Genomic DNA, 20,437 nt, shown 5'->3' on the forward strand with positions numbered 1-20,437 from the left:
ATGTCGGTTAGGGTTCGTGACTGTGTTGGTTAGGGTTAGTGACTGTGTTGGTTAGGGTTAGTGACTATGTCGGTTAAGGTTAGTGACTATGTTGGTTAGGGTTAGTGACTATGTCGGTTAGGGTTCGTGACTATGTTGGTTAAGGTTAGTGACTATGTTGTTAGGGTTCGTGACTATGTCGGTTAGGGTTTCGTGACTATGTCGGTTAGGGTTTCGTGACTATGTCGGTTAGGGTTTCGTGACTATGTCGGTTAGGGTTTCGTGACTATGTCGGTTAAGGTTAGTGACTATGTTGTTAGGGTTAGTGACTATGTCGGTTAAGGTTAGTCACTATGTTGTTAGGGTTCGTGACTATGTCGGTTAGGGTTTCGTGACTATGTCGGTTAGGGTTTCGTGACTATGTCGGTTAGGGTTCGTGACTATGTCGGTTAGGGTTCGTGACTATGTCGGTTAGGGTTCGTGACTGTCGGTTAGGGTTCGTGACTGTCGGTTAGGGTTCGTGACTGTCGGTTAGGGTTCGTGACTGTCGGTTAGGGTTAGTGACTATGTTGGTTAGGGTTAGTGACTATGTTGGTTAGGGTTAGTGACTATGTCGGTTAGGGTTCGTGACTGTGTTGGTTAGGGTTAGTGACTGTGTTGGTTAGGGTTAGTGACTATGTCGGTTAAGGTTAGTGACTATGTTGGTTAGGGTTAGTGACTATGTCGGTTAAGGTTAGTGACTATGTTGTTAGGGTTAGTGACTATGTTGTATGACACTGGCCTTGACAACCAAAACCTTCATTTAAAAACAATTACGACTCATTGATGACGATCAACCCGGACGTAACAGATGCTGTCAGGTCATGATATTTTAAAACAAATGAAGGAAAAGTTCTACAGTACATCACAATGACCAGTAGAGGGCAGGACATATGACTATAAGGGGGAAATTAACTTCATACAGTTACAATAATTACAATAATGTTGAGTCATCTTTTTGTTGTTGATCTTGGTATAATGAGCAAAGTATTTCATTCCTCGCTACGGCCACTGGAGGGCAGTGCAGAAATGATCTGTACTTCCTATGAAGCCTTTCAGCATAAAATACATCTATCCAACTCCCCAATCTTTCACAATAAGACATTACCAATTTTCTGATATTCCATCAGTTTGAGTAAAAAAAAAATCAGAGAATATATGAATGCTGGTGTGTGTGTGTGTGTGTGTGTGTGTGTGAGCGAGAGACAGACAGACAGACAGACAGACAGACAGAGAGGAGGGACAGGAGGAGGATGCAAGTGTTTATTCAAGGAAATGGCAAAATGTATAAAATGCAGTATCAACTAATTGTCGTTTGAAATGTTCCACCTTGTTTAAGCTTTTTAATTTGTGCAAGAAATTAATGTCCAAAAAAATATTTTCTCAGGTGTTATTAACACTTCAGTTTGTGGCTGCAGCTTCATCAATACGAGACGTGAAGAGGGTTAAAAAGTTGGCGTTATTGCTCTTGTTAGGGTTTCATTTTTAGGTGGCATACCTCATAGTTAATTTTTGTATTTACAAATTAAGATTTATATGGAAGAATCTGAAGCTCTTACGAGAAAATGAAACTGTTAGTATTACAAGTAACTTAAGTATTACAAGTACTAGCCTTATCAGAGTTTAAGGAATACACACACACACACACACACACACACACACACACACACACTGTGGGGTCCGCTAATGCTAACTTAGGAGGATGGATCTGCATGAACATGGTTGCTGCTCTGTGTCAGTTGTTTAAGTCCTAGATGCGTTATCACGGACGTGGTGTCCGAGGTCATGACCCTCAGGTGTGAGACCTGTGGGTCTGGTTCAGCGGCCCCACCAGCCACACACCAAGACGTTCTAGCGTTCACACCCTCACAAGCAGTGGCACATAAATCCATCCCAATAGTTCTTTTCTTTAAATTTATTTGCATTGTTTACTTGTTCAGACCCGCAGCAGCTAACAGAGCGCATTTACTCCACATCATTCTTAGAATATAATAATTCATCATTCAAGTGAAAACATCTTCTGGCTCCATAACTAGGAAGCAAAACTGTGGCCCTGGAATTACTGTAAGTTCCAAATATTCTTAATGGATGAGAACATAAGGAATCGTGCTAAAATCAAGATCCTATAACTGCCGAATGATATTCTGACATACTGCCCAGCCCGAGTCATACTAGTAATTAATTCCAATGTTATCTGATGACAACAGATTATCTTGTTATCAGTCACGAGTTTGTGCTGTCAGTTATGCTGTTAGTTTATCTGAGTTATCCATATATCAGTAATATCACGAGAGTGTAATGACAAGAACAAGAGATAACTAGCTGATGTTTTTCTGCTTCAGGCTTGTCAACATGACCGGAAAACTAGACGAGCTGAAAGAGAATCCCTTCTGTCAGAACCTCAGAATCACCATGAGAATGGCCTTGCTGATCTAGAATCAGCGTACTGTGTTCCAGTCAGACTTTGATGATTTGAATTAGTTCAGCTAACATTCTTTCTAAAGCAGGAGAACCCGGAGAACGTTGTATCACTGCCACGAATTATCAGGCGAGAGCTTGTTGGAACATATTCCTGACTGAGGGAACACTTGGAAGATGTGGAACTAAACTTTCACGCTGACCAACAGGAAGGAGGAAGGAACGGTCCGATCAGACTCGTCTGTGCTTTTAAAACTCATGTCTGTGGTACAAGTTGGGATCGTAGTACTTGGTGACCACCACTCTGTTGGCAAACTTGCGGCCGGTGAGAGCTTGCATGGCTTTCTGACAGTCAGCCACTGAGACGAATTCCACAAAAATCTGTAATAAAAGCAACGGAAACAAGATGAGAATACAAAAAAACTTTGTGAAACTACTCAAGTGCAACTATTCAATCAGAAAAAATCAACAGAGAACATCAGAACTCAAAGGGAAGCAGGAAAGACGGAACCTTTCCACATCCGGGGACTTCCACACCGTCTACAGGCCGAGGGATCTCGATGGAGCGGACGCTGCCGTACTTGCAGCATTCGTCCCGGATGTCCTCCAGGATCTCCTCGTAGTCCTCGTCGTCCACCAGCTCCTCAGCCATCACCATGTTGAGAAGACACAGCACCTCTGTGGGCACACCCGAGTTCTGCAACCTCTGCAGCCCTGGAACCTGCAGCATCACCGGGGTCTCTACCACTGAGGTCTGCAGGAACACACACAACTGCTTCTTTAGTGAACTGGCTGATGTTCCTCATCAGTGTTTCTAATGTAGTTCTCTAAAGGTACCCTGCACTCACAGGGTTCCACACACTCATGGGGTTGGTGTTCTTCGCTCCCACGCTTGCTCTTTGGACGATCAGCTTCTTGTCTCCCAGCTGCATGCCATTGAGACCAGCAACAGCCTGACAAAGACAACATGGCCAGATAGGAGTGTCGCCAAAAGAGCGCTCATGTTTTCACCACAGAACAATCCATCACCATGGTTACCTGATCGGTGGCGCTGATGTCAACATATTCACAGAAGGCGTAACCTTTTGACAGCGAAGTGGCACTGTCCTTTACAAGGTTGAAAGCTTTCAGGGGCCCAAATGATGTCAAGAGCTCCTTGACCTGCAGGAGAGTTGGACAGTGAGACGGAATGTCAGAGGACGCGTCTCCTGCTGACTGAATTCTAAATGTCCATTCATAGTCAGAGCACAGGGACACAGTCTGTTCACCACAGAGGAGAGGAGACAGTAAAGCAGGAAATGGTTCATGTCTTTTGAGTGTTTTGACATCATCACCATCGTCATCATCATCTCAAACTTACAGGCACAAGCTGAGTGAAAATGGTGCAAGCAGAGAGAAATCCACCCATGTGAAGTGTTGAGGAGTTGATCCTATTTTGAACCAGAACAGTTCCACCCCCACCCCCGAGGCCCAAACCCCTGGGTCTGAAACGTGTTCCCCAAAAGCATGATGGGAAAAAGACAGTAGCCAGAGAGGGAGGCTGGCACTGGGAGAGTCTCCGTGACAGAACCACAATGTCTTACTTGCCTTGTTACATGTTGGCAGCAGTGGATGAGAACTAGTGAACAATTAATGATCTTACAGGCCCCGAGCTGGGGACAGAGTGGGGGACAAAAAGGAGACAGCTGTGAGTATCAGCGCAGCAGCAGGAGCATCACACAACAGGCTACATGTCCTCCGCTACGGCCACAGAATGGACACTTGGAATTAAATGAAGAGCGAACATCTCCTCACTTCTCAAAGGCTAAAAGTCCAACTTCAACATCCTCAGTCTTGACTGTTCCTGCATCTCTGCCTGAGTCACTGCAAATACCTACATACATGCAGGCGTACACATATATACATATGTATGGACATGTTGGTATATGTGTATGCATACATGTACAAATATATTCTAGGGCTGCAGCTATCAATTCTTTCAGTAATCATGTAATCTATTGATTATTCTGGCGATTAATCACTAATTGGAGAAGAAGTATTGTGCATTCTGCAATTTTTTCAATTACATCACTTTTGCTTTACATAAGAGCGATGGTACTCTACAAAGAGAAGACATGACAAGACAAGTCTCTTAAATGAACAAGTATGAGATGATAATGTAAAAGTACTAAGAAACGTAACTTTGACTTTTACTATTTTTACTTTTCTTTTTACTGAAGTAGAAACAGAGCCCTACAGGGGATCGGTTCACCAGCACGCATGTTCATATGGCGGCCTGCCTGTTTCTGGAGATGCGCCTTACGAACCGTAAGTGATTGTGGTGATTGAACCAGTAAATCAGCTCTGGTGAACAAAAGTTGATGATCTTCCAAGTTTAGTTCATCAAGATCATCTTCACTAATGAAATCCACCAGTCTGGTGTTTACTGGTGGATCTGATGTAGAACTGAACCTCCAACATCCACCGGTCTGGTGTTTACTGGTGGATCTGATGTAGAACTGAACCTCCACCATCCACCGGTCTGGTGTTTACTGGTGGATCTGATGTAGAACTGAACCTCCAACATCTACCAGTCTGGTGTTTACTGGTGTATCTGATGTAGAACTGAACCTCCAACATCCACCAGTCTGGTGTTTACTGGTGGATCTGATGTAGAACTGAACCTCCAACATCTACCAGTCTGGTGTTTACTGGTGGATCTGATGTAGAACTGAACCTCCAACATCCACCGGTCTGGTGTTTACTGGTGGATCTGATGTAGAACTGAACCTCCACCATCCACCGGTCTGGTGTTTACTGGTGGATCTGATGTAGAACTGAACCTCCACCATCCACTGGTCCGGTGTTTACTGGTGGATCTGATGTAGACCTGAACCTCCACCATCCACCGGTCTGGTGTTTACTGGTGGATCTGATGTAGAACTGAACCTCCACCATCCACCAGTCTAGTGTTTACTGGTGGATCTGCTGTAGAAATGAACCTCCACCATCCACCGGTCTGGTGTTACTGGTGGATCTGATGTAGAACTGAACTTCCACCATCCACCGGTCTGGTGTTTACTGGTGGATCTGATGTAGAACTGAACCTCCACCATCCACTGGTCCGGTGTTTACTGGTGGATCTGATGTAGACCTGAACCTCCACCATCCACTGGTCCGGTGTTTACTGGTGGATCTGATGTAGAACTGAACCTGTTGGTATCTTCAGCTGCTGAGGACCACATTTGCAGCACTTGCACATTTCCTTAACGTGACCACAGAAGATGATTTTGCTCTGACAGCTCATCTATTAGCTTTTTCATTTGAAGCCAACATTTTTAGCAAGAAAATCCTTTCCACTAATTTATGCAGGAATGCAAAGAACATCAGACATATTTGTTTTGGCAGAACGTTTCTGAAGTTGGACTTCTCCCTTTGAGACAAAGTCAAAACAACAGGGAGAACATTCAGGTCCAGCTGGTACCTGCATATTCATTCGCGGTGATGAACCTTTCTTTAGTAAATCTGACATGAAAAAGACTTTCTCGGAGATTCATTGGATTCCCAACACAAATCAATGAGGTTAAACTGAGGAAAGATCCTACTTCCATCTGATGTTCTACATCTTTGACATCAAACTTCTTTCAAATCAAAATGATGGCATCACTCGTGCTTATGGTCTTGATAAACATCAATATTTTTCTTGCTTCATAAAATAACATTTACATTTACTCTTATTGTTCAAGTCTCAGACATTTCAATCATATTTTTGCAGGATTCAGTGACGTGAGAAGAGACGGAGTTCACCTGTTCACCTACCTGGTCGTCATTCAGGTAGTTGGGCAGACCTCCTATAAACAGTTTATGTGGAGAATCAGGAACAACAGTGGAGACAACACCTGAATGCACCAAAACAAAAAGACCATCACACACATATCAGAGAACCGACCAGGCCAATTTTGAGTCGCACAGCAGCAGCAACGAACCCGGGACATGGAAGGCCGGCTGCTCAGAGATGCCGGGTAAAGGCCGATAGTCATGAGGTCTTCGGATCTTCAAAGACTGACCTTGGAAAATGATTCCATCAAAGGCCATGGCCTGGGTGGTCTCATCCACGGACCGAAACTAGACAGGAAGTAGACTGAATCAAACAGCTCTGTGTGTGACAGCAACTTGAGTACAGAGCTTGAGTGTTGCTGGTAAAAGTCAAGCTAGCTACTTCCTTGTTCATTGCTAAAGTAAGCTAACTGGCCGCTACTTCACATTTAAAAGACACGCCCGCTTAAAGTCAGTCTCTCGCTGTCCATCATCCCCAGAGACAGACAAGAACATAGAGACGCTTCTCTAGGAAGCTGGGACCCAGGCTAATTAGCACAACAAATAGTTGTGGTGGGAAGTGTTAGCATAGCTTCATCTCTGCCTGCATGAATATAAGGAGGGTTGTGTCTAACATTGGTGATGAAATAAGTGAAAATGCAAAGTACTTTTGACAGAGCTATGCTAACTCTTCCCACAAGCTACCATTCATTGTGCAAAGCCAACGAGCCCAGCTCTACCTGAAGAAAGGGTCACTATCTTCTTGTCTCCCTCTGAGGACAAGAAAAGACAAAAAAAACACAAAGTTCAACTCTTTACCTCTAAGAAAGCAAAGTTTTTGTCCTGATTTATCTGTACTGCCAGTACGGGGTTGCTTGGGGCTTGTGACAGTCCTGCCAGACGCATTTGGGCATTGAAAAACTCCGCCATGGACTCCTGGCAAGAGGGAACACACAAAAAATCAGCTGATATCTAAAGCATACTTTTGAGAATAAAGAGGAACCAGACTAGCAAGAACAGTGATTCTCAAACTGAGGTACACAAACTCCACCAGGCGGTACATGGAGGAATCAAAAACAATATTTTGGGGAATATGAAACAAGTCAAAATCATGTAAAAACAAAGATACCAGCAAAACAGTAAGTACTTTCAAATAAAAACATGTAACTGAATCATTGTCCAGGTCACTGTGAGCTCCAGCAGCAGGAACACAGGAAGCCCGGTCCCCTCTGGGGGGGGGGGGGGGGGGGGGTGAGTGAGTGAGTGAGTAGGTGTGAGTGAGTGAGCGAGTGAGTGAGTGAGTAGGTGTGAGTGAGCAAGTCAGCGAGTGAGTACGGGTGAGTGAGTGAGTAGGTGTGAGTGAGTGAGTAAGTAGGTGTGAGTAGGTGTGAGTGAGTGAGTAGGAGTTAGTGAGTGAGTAGGTGTGAATGAGTGAGTGAGTGAGTGAGTAGGTGTGAGTGAGTGAGTAGGTGTGAATGAGTTTGTGAGTAGGAGTGAGTGAGTGAGTAGGAGTGAGTGAGTAGGAGTGAGTGAGTGAGTAGGTGTGAGTGAGTTTGTGAGTAGGTGTGAGTGTGTGAGTGAGCCAGTGCGTAAGTAGGTGTGAGTGAGTGACTGCCTGAGTGAGTGTGAGTAGGTGTGCGTGTGTGTGAGTGAGCGAGTGCGTGAGTAGGTGTGAGTGAGTGAGTGCGTGAGTAGGTGTGAGTGTGTGTGAGTGAGCGAGTGCGTGAGTAGGTGTGAGTGTGTGTGAGTGAGCGAGTGCGTGAGTAGGTGTGAGTGAGTGTGAGTGCGTGAGTAGGTGTGAGTGAGTGAGTAGGTGTGAGTGAGTGAGTAGGAGTGAGTGAGTGAGTAGGAGTGAGTGAGTGAGTAGGTGTGAGTGAGTGCATGAGTAGGTGTGAGTGAGTGCATGAGTAGGTGTGAGTGAGTGAGTAGGTGTGAGTGAGTGAGTAGGTGTGAGTGAGTGAGTAGGTGTGAGTGAGTGAGTAGGAGTGAGTGAGTGAGTAGGTGTGAGTGAGTGCATGAGTAGGTGTGAGTGAGTTTGTGAGTAGTTGTGAGTGTGTGAGTGAGCCAGTGTGTGAGTAGGTGTGAGTGAGTGAGTAGGTGTGACTGTGTGTGAGTGAGCGAGTGCGTGAGTTGGTGTGAATGTGTGTGAGTGAGTGAGTGCGTGAGTAGGTGTGAGTGAGTGTGAGTGCGTGAGTAGGTGTGAGTGAGTGAGTGCATGAGTAGGTGTGAGTGAGTGAGTAGGTGTGAGTGAGTGCATGAGTAGGTGTGAGTGAGTTTGTGAGTAGGTGTGAGTGTGTGAGTGAGCCAGTGCATGAGTAGGTGTGAGTGAGTGAGTAGGTGTGAGTGAGTGAGTAGGTGTGAGTGAGTGAGTGCGTGCGTGAGTGAGTGAGTAGGAGTGAGTGAGTGAGTAGGTGTTAGTGAGCGAGTGCTTGAGTAGGTGTGGGTGAGTGACTAGGTGTGAGTGAGTGAGAGCATGAGTAGGTGTGAGTGAGTGAGTGAGTAGGTGTGAGTGAGAGCATGAGTAGGTGTGAGTGAGTGAGTGAGTAGGTGTGAGTGAGTGAGTGCGTGAGTGAGTGAGAGCGTGAGTAGGTGTGAGTGAGTGAGTGCGTGAGTAGGTGTGAGTGAGTGAGTGCGTGAGTGAGAGCGTGAGTAGGTGTGAGTGCGTGAGTAGGTGTGAGTGAGTTAGTGAGTAGGTGTGAGTGAGTGAGTGTGTGAGTAGGTGTGAGTGTGTAGGTGTGAGTGAGAGCATGAGTAGGTGTGAGTGAGTGAGTGAGTAGGTGTGAGTGAGTGAGTGCGTGAGTGAGTGAGAGCGTGAGTAGGTGTGAGTGAGTGAGTGCGTGAGTAGGTGTGAGTGAGTGAGTGCGTGAGTGAGAGCGTGAGTAGGTGTGAGTGCGTGAGTAGGTGTGAGTGAGAGCGTGAGTAGGTGTGAGTGAGTGAGTGTGTGAGTAGGTGTGAGTGAGTGAGTGCGTGAGTAGGTGTGAGTGAGTGAGTGAGTGAGAGCGTGAGTAGGTGTGAGTGCGTGAGTAGGTGTGAGTGAGTGAGTAAGAGTGAGTGAGTAGGTGTGTGTCTGTGAGAGAGTGTGTGCAAAAGGCCACCTGTGGTGGTGACGGTGCTCAACCATCAGATCAGTAACCGGACCGGGCGCTGACCCGTCTGAAGTGGAACCGAGTATCTTTCCTTCTGCAGCTTCACCTTCCAGTGAGGTACCAGAAGAGACGGAACTGGGTTTCCAGAGTTTGAGAACCACTAATCTGAACCTTTTACCTCCGTCACACCGAAGGGAATATTTCCAACATAGAGGCGTCGGGCTTGTCTGGTCATCTGGCTGCCAACCAGGGGTGCCGGCGCAGGAGCTGCAGCCACACCGGCGGCGGTGGACGTAGCCAGCAGGGCGATGGCGGGGATCTGCCCGGCCGCTGCGGGACCAGAACAGAGACGCACTGAGATCTGTGACCCTTCGATCATGATCATGATGGACACGTATGACTCCGCCGCGGTCCCAGGGGTCTGGTCATATCTGCTGCGCTGCATGTTGGTGTCTGATCAGCGTGGCGGTCTCTGCCTTGCCATCGTCACGGGCTGTGTGGCGTAAAATTAAGAATAAATGTCTTATGGACTGACATCAGCCAGCCCAGGACCAGCGCAGTCGTCCCCCACACACCTCAGCCTTACATACATGACCAAATGCACACGGCTAAACCCACATGTGATGTCAGCAGCACGGCCCAAGTATGTTTTTTGGGTTGTCCATCCCCTCATCCCTCACTCTGTCTCTCCCTCCATTCATTCATCAATTCGTCCATCTGTCTCTCTGTCCATTTAGCTGTCCCTCCCTCTGTCTGTCCAACCTCCCTCCATCCATCCCTCCCACCATCCGTCCCTCCCTCTCTGTCATGAGTTGCATGCATGCCTGCAGCCTCCTGACACACGTGTTCCAACATGGAGGACACGGCGAGTACCTTGCATGGCTTTATACTGCATTGGCGTGATGTGTTCAAAGCCGGGGGGGGGCACATCCCAGTATTTGCAGGTCTTCTTCCTCCGTGTTCGCCGGGGAGAACGACTACATGCAGCGAGAACATGTGAACGTTACAACCGGAACGTTGGTGGCACAGAGCAAACACTGATGCAGGTCTGGTGAGACCAGGACACAACAACTGGTTCCCTCAGTTTAGCTGCTTTGAGGCCACAAGAACTCAGGACGCACAACCAGGCTGGAGGTTGACAATGGAGAGGAGAAACTGGTCTGACGCACATTTGGATACTCACTCTGTTCAGATGACGACATGTCACACATTAACATTTGGCAAATGGAACCCGAGATCAGATGTGACTGGTCCTCAATAGTTTCCCGAATATACAGACAAGTTGGACGTCTTGCCCTCTGACCTGACCTGTGCTTCTTGCGGTCATGTGACAGGCTCCTGCCGTCCCGACTCTTCTGCTCTCGACTGCGGCGCTCTTTGCTCCAACCGCCATGCTTCTCACCTCGGTCGGCTGATCCGCTGCGACTCTTCCTCTTGTTCCGTTCTCGTTCTCTCTCTGTGAAACCAGAAGACATGAAATATTCACTGTCATGTGACCAACATGTCACTTGTTGATCACGCCGTAATTAATCATATTGCAATGATGTACTGCTTTCATGGCTTCTCCTATTTTGACAGTCTGCGCTGTCCAGCTGAGCGACCCGTTCTCATTGTCGCCACGAATGAACCCTCCAAAGAATTTCTGCAGATTTGCCCCAAATGTCCAGAGGAACTCCACGACAAACTGAAAATATCTGAGTTGTCGAAGGTCACGACAACCAGCACGCTTCTGCGAGGGCCAGCAGTGATGCAGGATTTCTACTTCTGTCACGTGGTGCCAAAACAGCTCATAATAGTTGAGAGACCGGAGCGGCTATGATGAAGTTCACATGGTTCTGATGTCATCAGATTGACGCGTTGACGCTGAGCTGACGAGGATCAGGTCCTCAGCAGCTCTGCTTTACTGCTTGAGCCCGCAAAGCTGCAACTCACCAGTTTTGTCATCATCGATTAACCTGTCGACTCCTTTCACCATGAAGTGCTGAGCTCAACGGAACTTGGATCCTCCACGAGAGTGGAACCACCAACCACCACAGCCGCTGGTGGCTGATTGGGATGAGCTGATCAATTGTTGCAGTTCAGGGTTATGTTTGTGTTTTGAATGATCTCAAATATCAACGTTCGTTATTTTCAATGAATGATTAACTGATTGATCAGAAACAGTGATCAGTCTCTCAACTGTCACTCAAACTGTTGCTGGCTGTTTTCAGTCAGAAACAGTATTGTAATGAAGAGGAGCGACAGGTTGAAAGGTCACGTGTTGCTCTCAAGATTCATCCACTCGTTCTCACCTTTAACAGCGGGACATTATTAGACAGAACCAGATTCTTGGGGAGTTTGGATGGCGGTTCTGGTCCTGAGGCGGCTGGTTCCGTGTGCCAGGTCTGTCTGTGTGACCGCGGAGACGTGAGCGGGTGAATGAATGAATGAAGGAAGGAAGGAAGGAGGGAAGGAAGGAAGGAAGGAAGGAAGGAAGGAAGGAAGGAAGGAAGGAAGGAAGGAAGGAAGGAATGAATGACCCGTTACCAACAAGTAAAGGTGAGTCATGACCTCGAGGCTGCCGATGAAGTTGCTGTCAGCAACACGGACCAGATGACGTCACTGCAGACCCACTCACCTTGCCGGTTCTCGTTGAGCTGCTTCTCAAACTCCTCGAAGTCCGACATGTTTACCGACTGAAGGAAATCTGGCTGGACAACGACCGCCACCTCTTCTTCTGCTTCACAACGTCGCGACCACAGCGCCTCCTGCTGTACCGGAGTGTACAGCCCCCGTTCCGCACCCTGCTGTTGCTAGGAAACCTGTGAGCTTGTTCGCCTCCTCCCACATCTCCGACGGTACAGAAGTACACGTCCCACTTGTCACACCTTTCTATCCTCCCGCCTGCTTCAACCTTCCCGCATTGTTGACACCAGTTTAGTAATGAATCCCAAACCAGAGGAAGTTTCCATTCCTCTGAAAGCCTGATTCTCAGTTTGTCTCCTCCAGCCTGGAAACTCTCCAGCCTCTGATTGATGATTGAGGACCGTCCTCCTGGTCCTGACTCTGGATTCTGATCTGAATTCTCAGAGTTTCTATCAGTTTAGTTCTAAATCAGATCAAGTCATGATTGGAGGGGACGAATTTCGCCGATCTCATGATAGATTTCAGAGACAAAATCACTTCCATGTTCATGTAACACCATGCCTGGGCATGGCGTGCTGGGGAGTGTGGTGTGAGCAGGGTCTTTGAGCACATCATTTCCTGTTGCCACTCAGTGGCGCTATGACTACTCTGCCCCCAATTTATTGAGTTCTCCAAGGCCCCCTCCACTAGTCATGGTTCTGCTAGAGGTAGTTAGCCAGTAGGTTCAAAGGTTAAAGGTTCTGACATTCTATTTAATTATTCTTTCATTATTCATGTGTAGAACATGAGAAATACCCCCACCCACTACACCCCACCTGCTGCCACTCCAAACTTTACATGTCAACTGTGCTGCTATTAAAAGTACTGCTGCAGCAGGACGCTGGCGGCCATGTTGCAGGAGCAGAAGTCTCGCCTCGTGCAGTGTCCAAGTCAGTGTGACGTTCTGCTCCAGGTTCTTCTCCGTCACTTGGACCAGAAGAGTTTCATAGCAGCAAAGGTCTGAGTCTTTGTTTCCTCTCCAGGTTTCTATTGTTAAAGTACTTTGTGACAGGAGGTTCACTTATTTTTAGAAAAACAGCCAGTGTCCGGAATGCTAAACTCAAAGTTTATCTCGAGGTTCCCATTCGGACTACACCAGTTTTTAAGCTGGTTACTGACAGAGAGGACGGAGCCCAATGAAGACAGGGAGGCAGAGTTCTGGAACCTTTGTGACTAGGTAGTCTCAGACTGGGTCGTCTGAGACGGTCTGACCAACCACATTTGAGCAGCTTTGGCTCCCAATCACTGGTCAAACATCTGCATGGCTGGTAACTGTTAAGTTCATCTGTTTGCATTCACATGTTCTTCTCTATGAACCATTCTAGCATCTCAGGTTGCTCAGGGGGCCACCAACTATAGCTGTCACACTGAGGAGAACATCCTGGTCCACATGGCAACGCTCGCAGCCTCCCAGAGGCTGATGACAATCAATTAAATTTAGCATTTCGATGTTGAGTATTAGTCTGTTTCCGGTTGTCATCAAACTAAGCAGAATAATGACGGAAACAGCCCTGTTAATAGGCGGTACATTTATAAATAGAACAGGTGGACAGTTACCTGCTGGACTACGAGTTGATGACTTCCTGTTTTTGCTGCCGTTCAGCATCTTCTCAAGATGGAAAAAAAGCACGAATTACGCCTGTAAGCTGCCTCCCTATGGACCACCAGAAGCCCCGAAGGAGGTGAGAAAGATGATTATCCTAATCTCTTTATTCAAGAGAATATCACTAAAAATACAGTAATGATACTGCAAATGCATCCATTACCCACTTTGTGAACGTTGGACCAAACCAAGCGAATGAGACTGACGAGGTTGAAAATATGACCGGACAGAAACGCTCTTCAAAGAACTTCAAAGGGTTCCACAGATTTTACTCTTCCAGATAAACCCATTGGAAGGACTGGAACACCGTTCACAAATATTCCGAGTCAATCCTTCCCGGCTGGCGTTACCCAGTGACATGGAAACGGAAAGAAAAAAAGGGCACATGCAGCACATTTTCGCCACTGAAGGGGGCACGAAGTTCCGCATGTTTTCAAGGGCACTCTGGCGTGTGTTGTGGCTCCCAAGAGGGCGCTCTGGAGAGCGTTTTTCAACAATTGGGCCTGGAGGGGGGGGGGGCAACTCCTTACATTAGCACCTTTTAATACAGGCGATAACACCTATGAAGAGCTACAAGTGGATCAGTCCATCAAGTTGTCCAGCTGGAGATCTCAATGTGTCCATCAGTTGACCTCCTCAGTGACAGCAACAGCACAAACTGTACACAAATTAATTCACAGAAATCCTGCAAGATCCTGGTGTCACAACACATGAGGATGTTGTTCTCTGTCTCTGTGCGGACTTCTCGGCTCTAGTTAGAAATTCAATATCTCGTCGAGGGCGAGATGGAGTCCAATGTAACGGAGACCCAGAACTTTGGGGTATGGAACCTTTCATTTACTAGAGCTTTACCATTCCATCCCAGCCTCTTCATCAGACAAAACGTCTTTTCTTTGCTAAGTATGTTTCTGTCTGTAAACCGACCTCCACACTGCGTGCGTCCAAGTGTTTCTTAAAGGGGGGCAAGGCTGATCCCCGTGAAGAGCTAGCAGAGGACCTGGCCAGTGCCTCAGACCCTGGCATGGTGAGAACACCGCAACCCTCACTTACCACTGACATGACAGGTAAAAGGTCAAGGGTCAAGGGCATCACTGACCCCCCCACAGACTTTCCCTCCTAAAATGGTGTCGCTCGATTTCGGGGACATGGAGAGCCTGCCGGAGGCCGCAGCCGAGATCCTGGAGTGTTACGGCGTCCTGGACGTCGTCCTCCTCAACAGCACCTTAAAGGTCCGGGCGCCCGCCCAGAGTCTGTCTCTGGATGTGGACAAACTGCTGATGGACAGCAATGACTTCGGCCCTGTCACCCTGGCTTAAGGTTACCAAGGAAACACTCGCAGTTCATTTTGTCTTCAGAGCTTTGAGGTTCTGTCACACTTGTTCTGTTGCTTGCTTGTTCTGGCTTTGCAGTGTGTTGCACATCTATGTTCCAGGTGTTCTGCCTTCCATGCTCTCCTGGAGAACTGGTCACCTGCTGCTGGTCAACAGCATCCAAGGAAAACCGCCCCTGCCATTCCGAACCTCCTGTGAGTACATGACTTTGAGATGTTGATCCGACGTCTTATTTCCAGCAAACCTGGTGGAGGGCGGAGCCTGTGCCATGAACCCATTAAACTCTTGGTCAGATGTCATAGCAGTCAGAACCTGGTGATGACTGACAGCTTACCATGGCCAGGGCGGCCATGTTTGATATCTGACCATAGAACAGGAAGCTGCAGTACTGGAGTCACATGACTCAGGCTGCGTCCGAATTGCCGAGTACCAACCTACATCCTCCTGCTACGTCCTCCTCCTACAACCTAAACACGGCGGCACCATTCAGACACCCTAGAAGATTGGTGGTGAAGCACGACCTCTGCTGGCAGAGCACAGATACCACAATTAGGTAGACAGCACCAACGAAAGCCCCACCTGCTGGCATGACTGTGGTACTGCACTCCACTCTGAACGCAACTTTCACTCATTCTCATCCCAGTTGTGGTTTCGGACAGCCTACGACACAGGTGTCAACCTGATCCAGTAAAGGCCGTGTGGCTGCAGGTTTTCATTCCAACCGAGGAAAAGCAACACCTGAATCTACTTAAATCAATCAACCTGTGTCCACACAGCTCATTGGTTGGATTGCGTGTTGCTTTTGCTAGGTTGGAATTAAAACCTGCAGCCACACGGCCTTTACTGGATCAGTTTGACACCCCTGGCCTACGACCTACTCTGAGACCTACGATCCGACCGACTTCGCAATTCGGACGCAGCGTCAGATCTTTGATGACAGTCCTGCAGAGATCTACAAGCTGAGTTTAAGTCATAGCGCCACATGGTGGTTACAGGAAGTACAACTGATGGAACAAACATCACAATGATTAGCAGCAACATTACTTACAGAAAGTGTGCGCTCTCTAGCGCCCCCTGGTGGAGGCAGAAGTCCTCTCCTTTCTCTCGCTCACATACACACATACACACACACACACACACAAACTGGGATGTGGGCGTGCGAGGCTCCGCCCATCACTGCTTTCTGTCCGGTACTCTGATTCGTCATGAAATACCATAAAATACCCGCAAGCGTGTGGCCGCCGTTGTTTACTGTCGCTTGTGTTGGTGACAAGATAGCGACACGATATGTCGGTGTGGCGCCCTCCAGTGGCTGCCGAGGAGGACTGCTGCTGGTTCCACAGCGTGTCTGATGCCGCGGCTGGTGTTTTCCAGATGCAGCCTCGAGACATGCTGTCCAGGCCTTCTTTGAATGTTTGAGGGCTGAAGTTGAGGATTTCGGCGTCTCCGTCAGCACCATCAACCACACCTTCATCAGCAACTGTGCAGCCCCGCCCCCCGAGGCCGCCCTGCCCCCCTCCGTCTGGTCCCGTCAGTAAACCCCTGCATTCAGAGTTTTGACCATCACTGCATGACCGGGACAGCCCAGCACCCAACACCAACATGTACCTGAATGATCAGAAGTGAACACACGCTCGCAGCTCCTTGTTTCCGCCATGAGGCAGGACATTAGACGAGTCACTACCAGCCAGGAGATGCTGATATCACGGGACGTGAAATGCGTCTTTTAGAAGAAAAGAACGTGATTAAAAGCAGTTGCGGCCTGTGAGGATGTTCCATGTTCCATGTTCCATGCAGGGAGTACAGGAGGAACACTAATACTTCAGTGCGTTCACAGTGCAGTAAAACTGCTTCATTTAAAGCCTTATTCTGTCGTTCTGTGGTCAGGCTTGGACATCAGGAAGCCTGTCGGCGTTTCTCCTGACGACGCCGCCACTGAGGTCGCCAAGACGCTCAACATCAAGAGGAAGGAGGTGTGCTTTGCTCGCCGAAATGGCCGTCTACGCTGTGACGTCTGCAGGGGTGAAGGACGCCACCGTTGCCCTGGAGATGTAGCGCCATTGGCGTATTCTGATATTCATGATGCAGGAATACGTCGATAAGAACAGAAATAAACGGATCAGCTGCTGCCGTCGCTTTCTTCTTCAATGTTGTTGATGGGTTGACATGCTGGTGCTAATGGGTACCTGGAGCTACTTGGAAGACCTCTGTCTCTGACGTGTGTGATGACGTTATGTAGTCCAGGACAGTAACAGTCAGGTCATTACGGCACAGCGGGCGCCCTCTAGCGGCAAGAGCACGGACGCACCTACGTCCTGTTTGGTGTTCGTGTATTTAATGGCTCTGAAAAAAATCTCCAGATTCACGGAATGGATTCAGGTAGTCCGGGTTTATCCGACCGCCTTCAGTTCGCTGAGCTCCAGCAAATTCACGGTGGATCATGACCGACACGACCGGCGCTTCACCGTCACTCTGGGCCGCGGGGCCGGTAAGCAGAGACGCCGTGGCCGCGTAAACCCTGACGGGAGTCCGGTGTCCGGCCGGGGCCTGCTGGACCAACCTGATGTGTAGCTGTTCAGGAGGAAATACCACTTCTACTACTACTACTACTACGACTACTACTATATATATGTGTATATATATGTGTGTGTATATATGTATATATACACACACATATATGTGTATATATATGTGTGTATATATGTATATATATGTGTGTATATATGTATATATATATGTGTGTGTGTATATATGCGTATATATGTGTGTGTATATATGTATATATGTATATACATATATATAAACAAACATATATATGTGTATATATGTGTGTGTATATATGTATATATATAAACACACATATATATGTGTATATATATGTGTGTGTATATATGTATATATAAACACACATATATATGTGTATATATATGTGTGTATATATATGTGTGTGTATATGTATATGTGTGTGTATATATGTATATATACACACACATATATGTGTATATATATGTGTGTATATATGTATATATGTGTGTATATATGTATATATATATGTGTGTGTGTATATATGCGTATATATGTGTGTGTATATATGTATATATGTATATACATATATATAAACAAACATATATATGTGTATATATGTGTGTGTATATATGTATATATATATAAACACACATATATGTGAATATATATGTGTGTGTATATATGTATATATAAACACACATATATGTGTATATATATGTGTGTATATATGTATATATATGTGTGTGTGTATATATGTACATATGTGTATATGTGTGTATATGTATATATACATGTGTGTATATATATATAAACACACATATATATGTGTATATAGGTGTGTGTACATATGTATATATACACACACATATATGTGTATATATGTGTGTGTATATATGTGTGTATATATGTATATATTTTTGTGTGTATATGTGTGTATATATGTATATATGTGTGTATATATGTATATATATATATGTGTGTGTGTGTATATATGCGTATATATGTGTATATATGTGTGTATATATGTGTGTATATGTATATATATGTGTAGGTATGCATACACACATGTATATATATACATGTGTGTATATATATACATATATACACACATGTATATATGTGTGTGTATATATGTATATATGTGTATATGTGCGTGTATATGTACATGTACATATGTGTACATATATGTTTCAATCAATCGCCTGCTCACAACTTTCGCTCTCTTGTTCCCATTTCTTCTTTCTGCATTTTGAAGCTCTTTGAACCTTCCTGAGATCCAACAGGGCAAAATGAAAATTCATGCGATTTGTTAACTGGTCTGAAGGTGGCGATCAGGAGTGTGTGATATATATGATAAACTAAATAATTGTTATTGGGTGAAAAGTCCAGTCATGTGACTTCTGCCGTCAGGAGCTGATGAATGTGCGACGCTTCGCTATAGATTTACGGGGGACCAGGAGGTGGACCTGATGTCCACCTACGTCCCCGAGTCCTTCAGGGGTCAAGGTGTCGCAGCGCTGCTGGCACAGGTGAGCTATTGTCTCCACGTAAATGCAGATTTGACACTGGGGTTTATCAACCTGTTAGTTGAAGCAAACCACACAAAGTGAAGAAGAAGATGTGTGATCGGTTGGTCTGGTGGTCAGTCCAGTCGCGCAAAGCTGAAACCGAAGAAACTCTTTAAACTTGCTGATAGAAACGTTCCTGTTCCAGGCTGCTGTGGACTTCCTGGTTGAGGAGAAGCTCAGAGCTCACGTGTCCTGTTGGTACATCAAGAGGTTCCTGGAGAACCACCACCACATGTATAAAGACCTCGTCATCACTTGATTTGCTTGGTCAAGTCGACCACAACCGGGTGTGAGACACAAAGTTTAGTCCAGACAGGAAGACGAAGTACATGTGAGTAGAGCTTCTCAGGACCTCTGAAGACGCTGGGCCGCACCGGTTCAGTTCCAACTGATGTGAAGAATTTCCTGTCAGCTGTAATTTCTCGCACCTGTGATACCTGTGATGGAATGTGCTGACATGTCGTTGAGATATTTATCAGGCAATAAATGACTTTGATTTGAATTTGTGCTCCTATTTATCTTTTCAACATTCACATGCATGTGTCATGCAAAAATGCTAACACATGAAGGCGGTGCTTGGAATTAATTGGAATGTATCTGAGATTCATGTTAACCATTTGAGGAAAATTACATTTTTTTAAGTTCATCCATGACTCATTATTTAAACATCATGTCATCATCATTATGTCAGTGAAGACGCCCTATCATTTGGGTCAGGGTATCAAATTTAATGGTGGTTGGATCAACGACTGTCATGTGACCTCATGACCCTGTGGAAAGTCACACCCCCTTAGAGTTAAAGAAGCCTGCAACTTCCCCCTAGAGCCCAGAACTGAAGAACCTCCCTGATGAGAGGAGAACCAGAACCAGTCCAGCTGACCACCACAAAGACTTGAAGGGATACTGATTAATTTCTATTTTAGTCAGTAGCTAATGAGTTATCTTGTACTTTAAATATTTAGCATACATGCTGCTGCTAGCTAACTATTAATTTCGTAACATAAACTATTTAGTCAGCTAATTGAACATTTGGGCTATTTACTACCTTATTATGTAGCCCACTATTTAATCCATTTTCTGTCTTTTTTTTTGTTCTTCAAACTTTCAAGCAAGCAATTATTTTTAACTGCATTTATTTATTGCTAGAATACATTTGTCACCGCTGACATTCTCATACACTTAAGATTTGACTGCAGTTTGAAAATTTGTGGTTACCAATGCTGTACATTATTCCACAACATTTAGACACCCTAATGTGTATCAGGGACAAAATGCATTCTTTGAAAACAACGGTTACATTGACTCAACCCTGCATCAAAAATCCTGCACCCTAGAAGTGAATTTTGTCTTTTAACTTCTCACAAGCGTTTTAGTGACTCCAGAGTGCAGGAAGATCCAGCCACGTATATTTAGCTTGAAGCTAACAGT

General features: G+C 46.1%; 2 protein-coding genes and 1 pseudogene across 7 annotated transcripts; 2 read left to right on the forward strand and 1 right to left on the reverse strand.

Annotated features, from left to right (window-relative positions):
• Window positions 1-1,261: 1,261 nt before the first annotated feature.
• LOC147244501 (splicing factor U2AF 65 kDa subunit-like) lies at window positions 1,262-12,657 on the reverse strand. Of its 5 annotated transcripts, none has more exons than XM_086183785.1 (11): window positions 11,935-12,657; window positions 10,626-10,773; window positions 10,191-10,294; window positions 9,496-9,647; window positions 7,051-7,167; window positions 6,402-6,540; window positions 6,223-6,314; window positions 3,475-3,597; window positions 3,285-3,389; window positions 2,948-3,190; window positions 1,262-2,817 (listed from the first exon to the last, which is right to left on the reverse strand). In XM_086183785.1, the coding sequence occupies exons 1-11, from the start codon at window positions 11,981-11,983 to the stop codon at window positions 2,686-2,688; spliced, it is 1,404 nt and encodes a 467-aa protein (XP_086039911.1). In that variant the 5' UTR covers window positions 11,984-12,657; the 3' UTR covers window positions 1,262-2,685. The 5 variants fall into 5 exon arrangements, with proteins under 5 accessions (XP_086039911.1, XP_086039912.1, XP_086039914.1 ...); XM_086183786.1 differs by having other exon boundaries at window positions 6,235-6,314; window positions 11,935-12,656; XM_086183788.1 differs by lacking the exon at window positions 10,191-10,294 and adding an exon at window positions 11,609-11,705 and having other exon boundaries at window positions 11,935-12,070.
• Window positions 12,658-14,369: 1,712 nt separating this feature from the next.
• Window positions 14,370-17,017, forward strand: LOC147244502 (dehydrogenase/reductase SDR family member 7C-B-like; annotated as a pseudogene). The gene is made up of 5 exons (XR_015110064.1): window positions 14,370-14,405; window positions 14,649-14,953; window positions 14,994-15,109; window positions 16,290-16,445; window positions 16,803-17,017. The product of XR_015110064.1 is annotated as a dehydrogenase/reductase SDR family member 7C-B-like (transcript).
• Window positions 17,018-17,064: 47 nt separating this feature from the next.
• On the forward strand, window positions 17,065-19,514 carry LOC147244503 (protein NATD1-like). Its single transcript, XM_086185782.1, has 3 exons — window positions 17,065-17,403; window positions 18,852-18,970; window positions 19,155-19,514. Exons 1-3 carry the CDS (start codon window positions 17,253-17,255, stop codon window positions 19,266-19,268), a joined length of 384 nt encoding a protein of 127 aa, XP_086041908.1. The 5' UTR covers window positions 17,065-17,252; the 3' UTR covers window positions 19,269-19,514.
• The last annotated feature ends 923 nt before the right edge of the window (window positions 19,515-20,437 follow it).

This window comes from Aulostomus chinensis, chromosome 18, assembly GCF_037954235.1.
Source record: "Aulostomus chinensis isolate RoL2024-O1b breed Wild chromosome 18, RoL_Achi_v1.0, whole genome shotgun sequence".
Classification (NCBI taxonomy): Eukaryota; Metazoa; Chordata; class Actinopteri; order Syngnathiformes; family Aulostomidae; genus Aulostomus; species Aulostomus chinensis.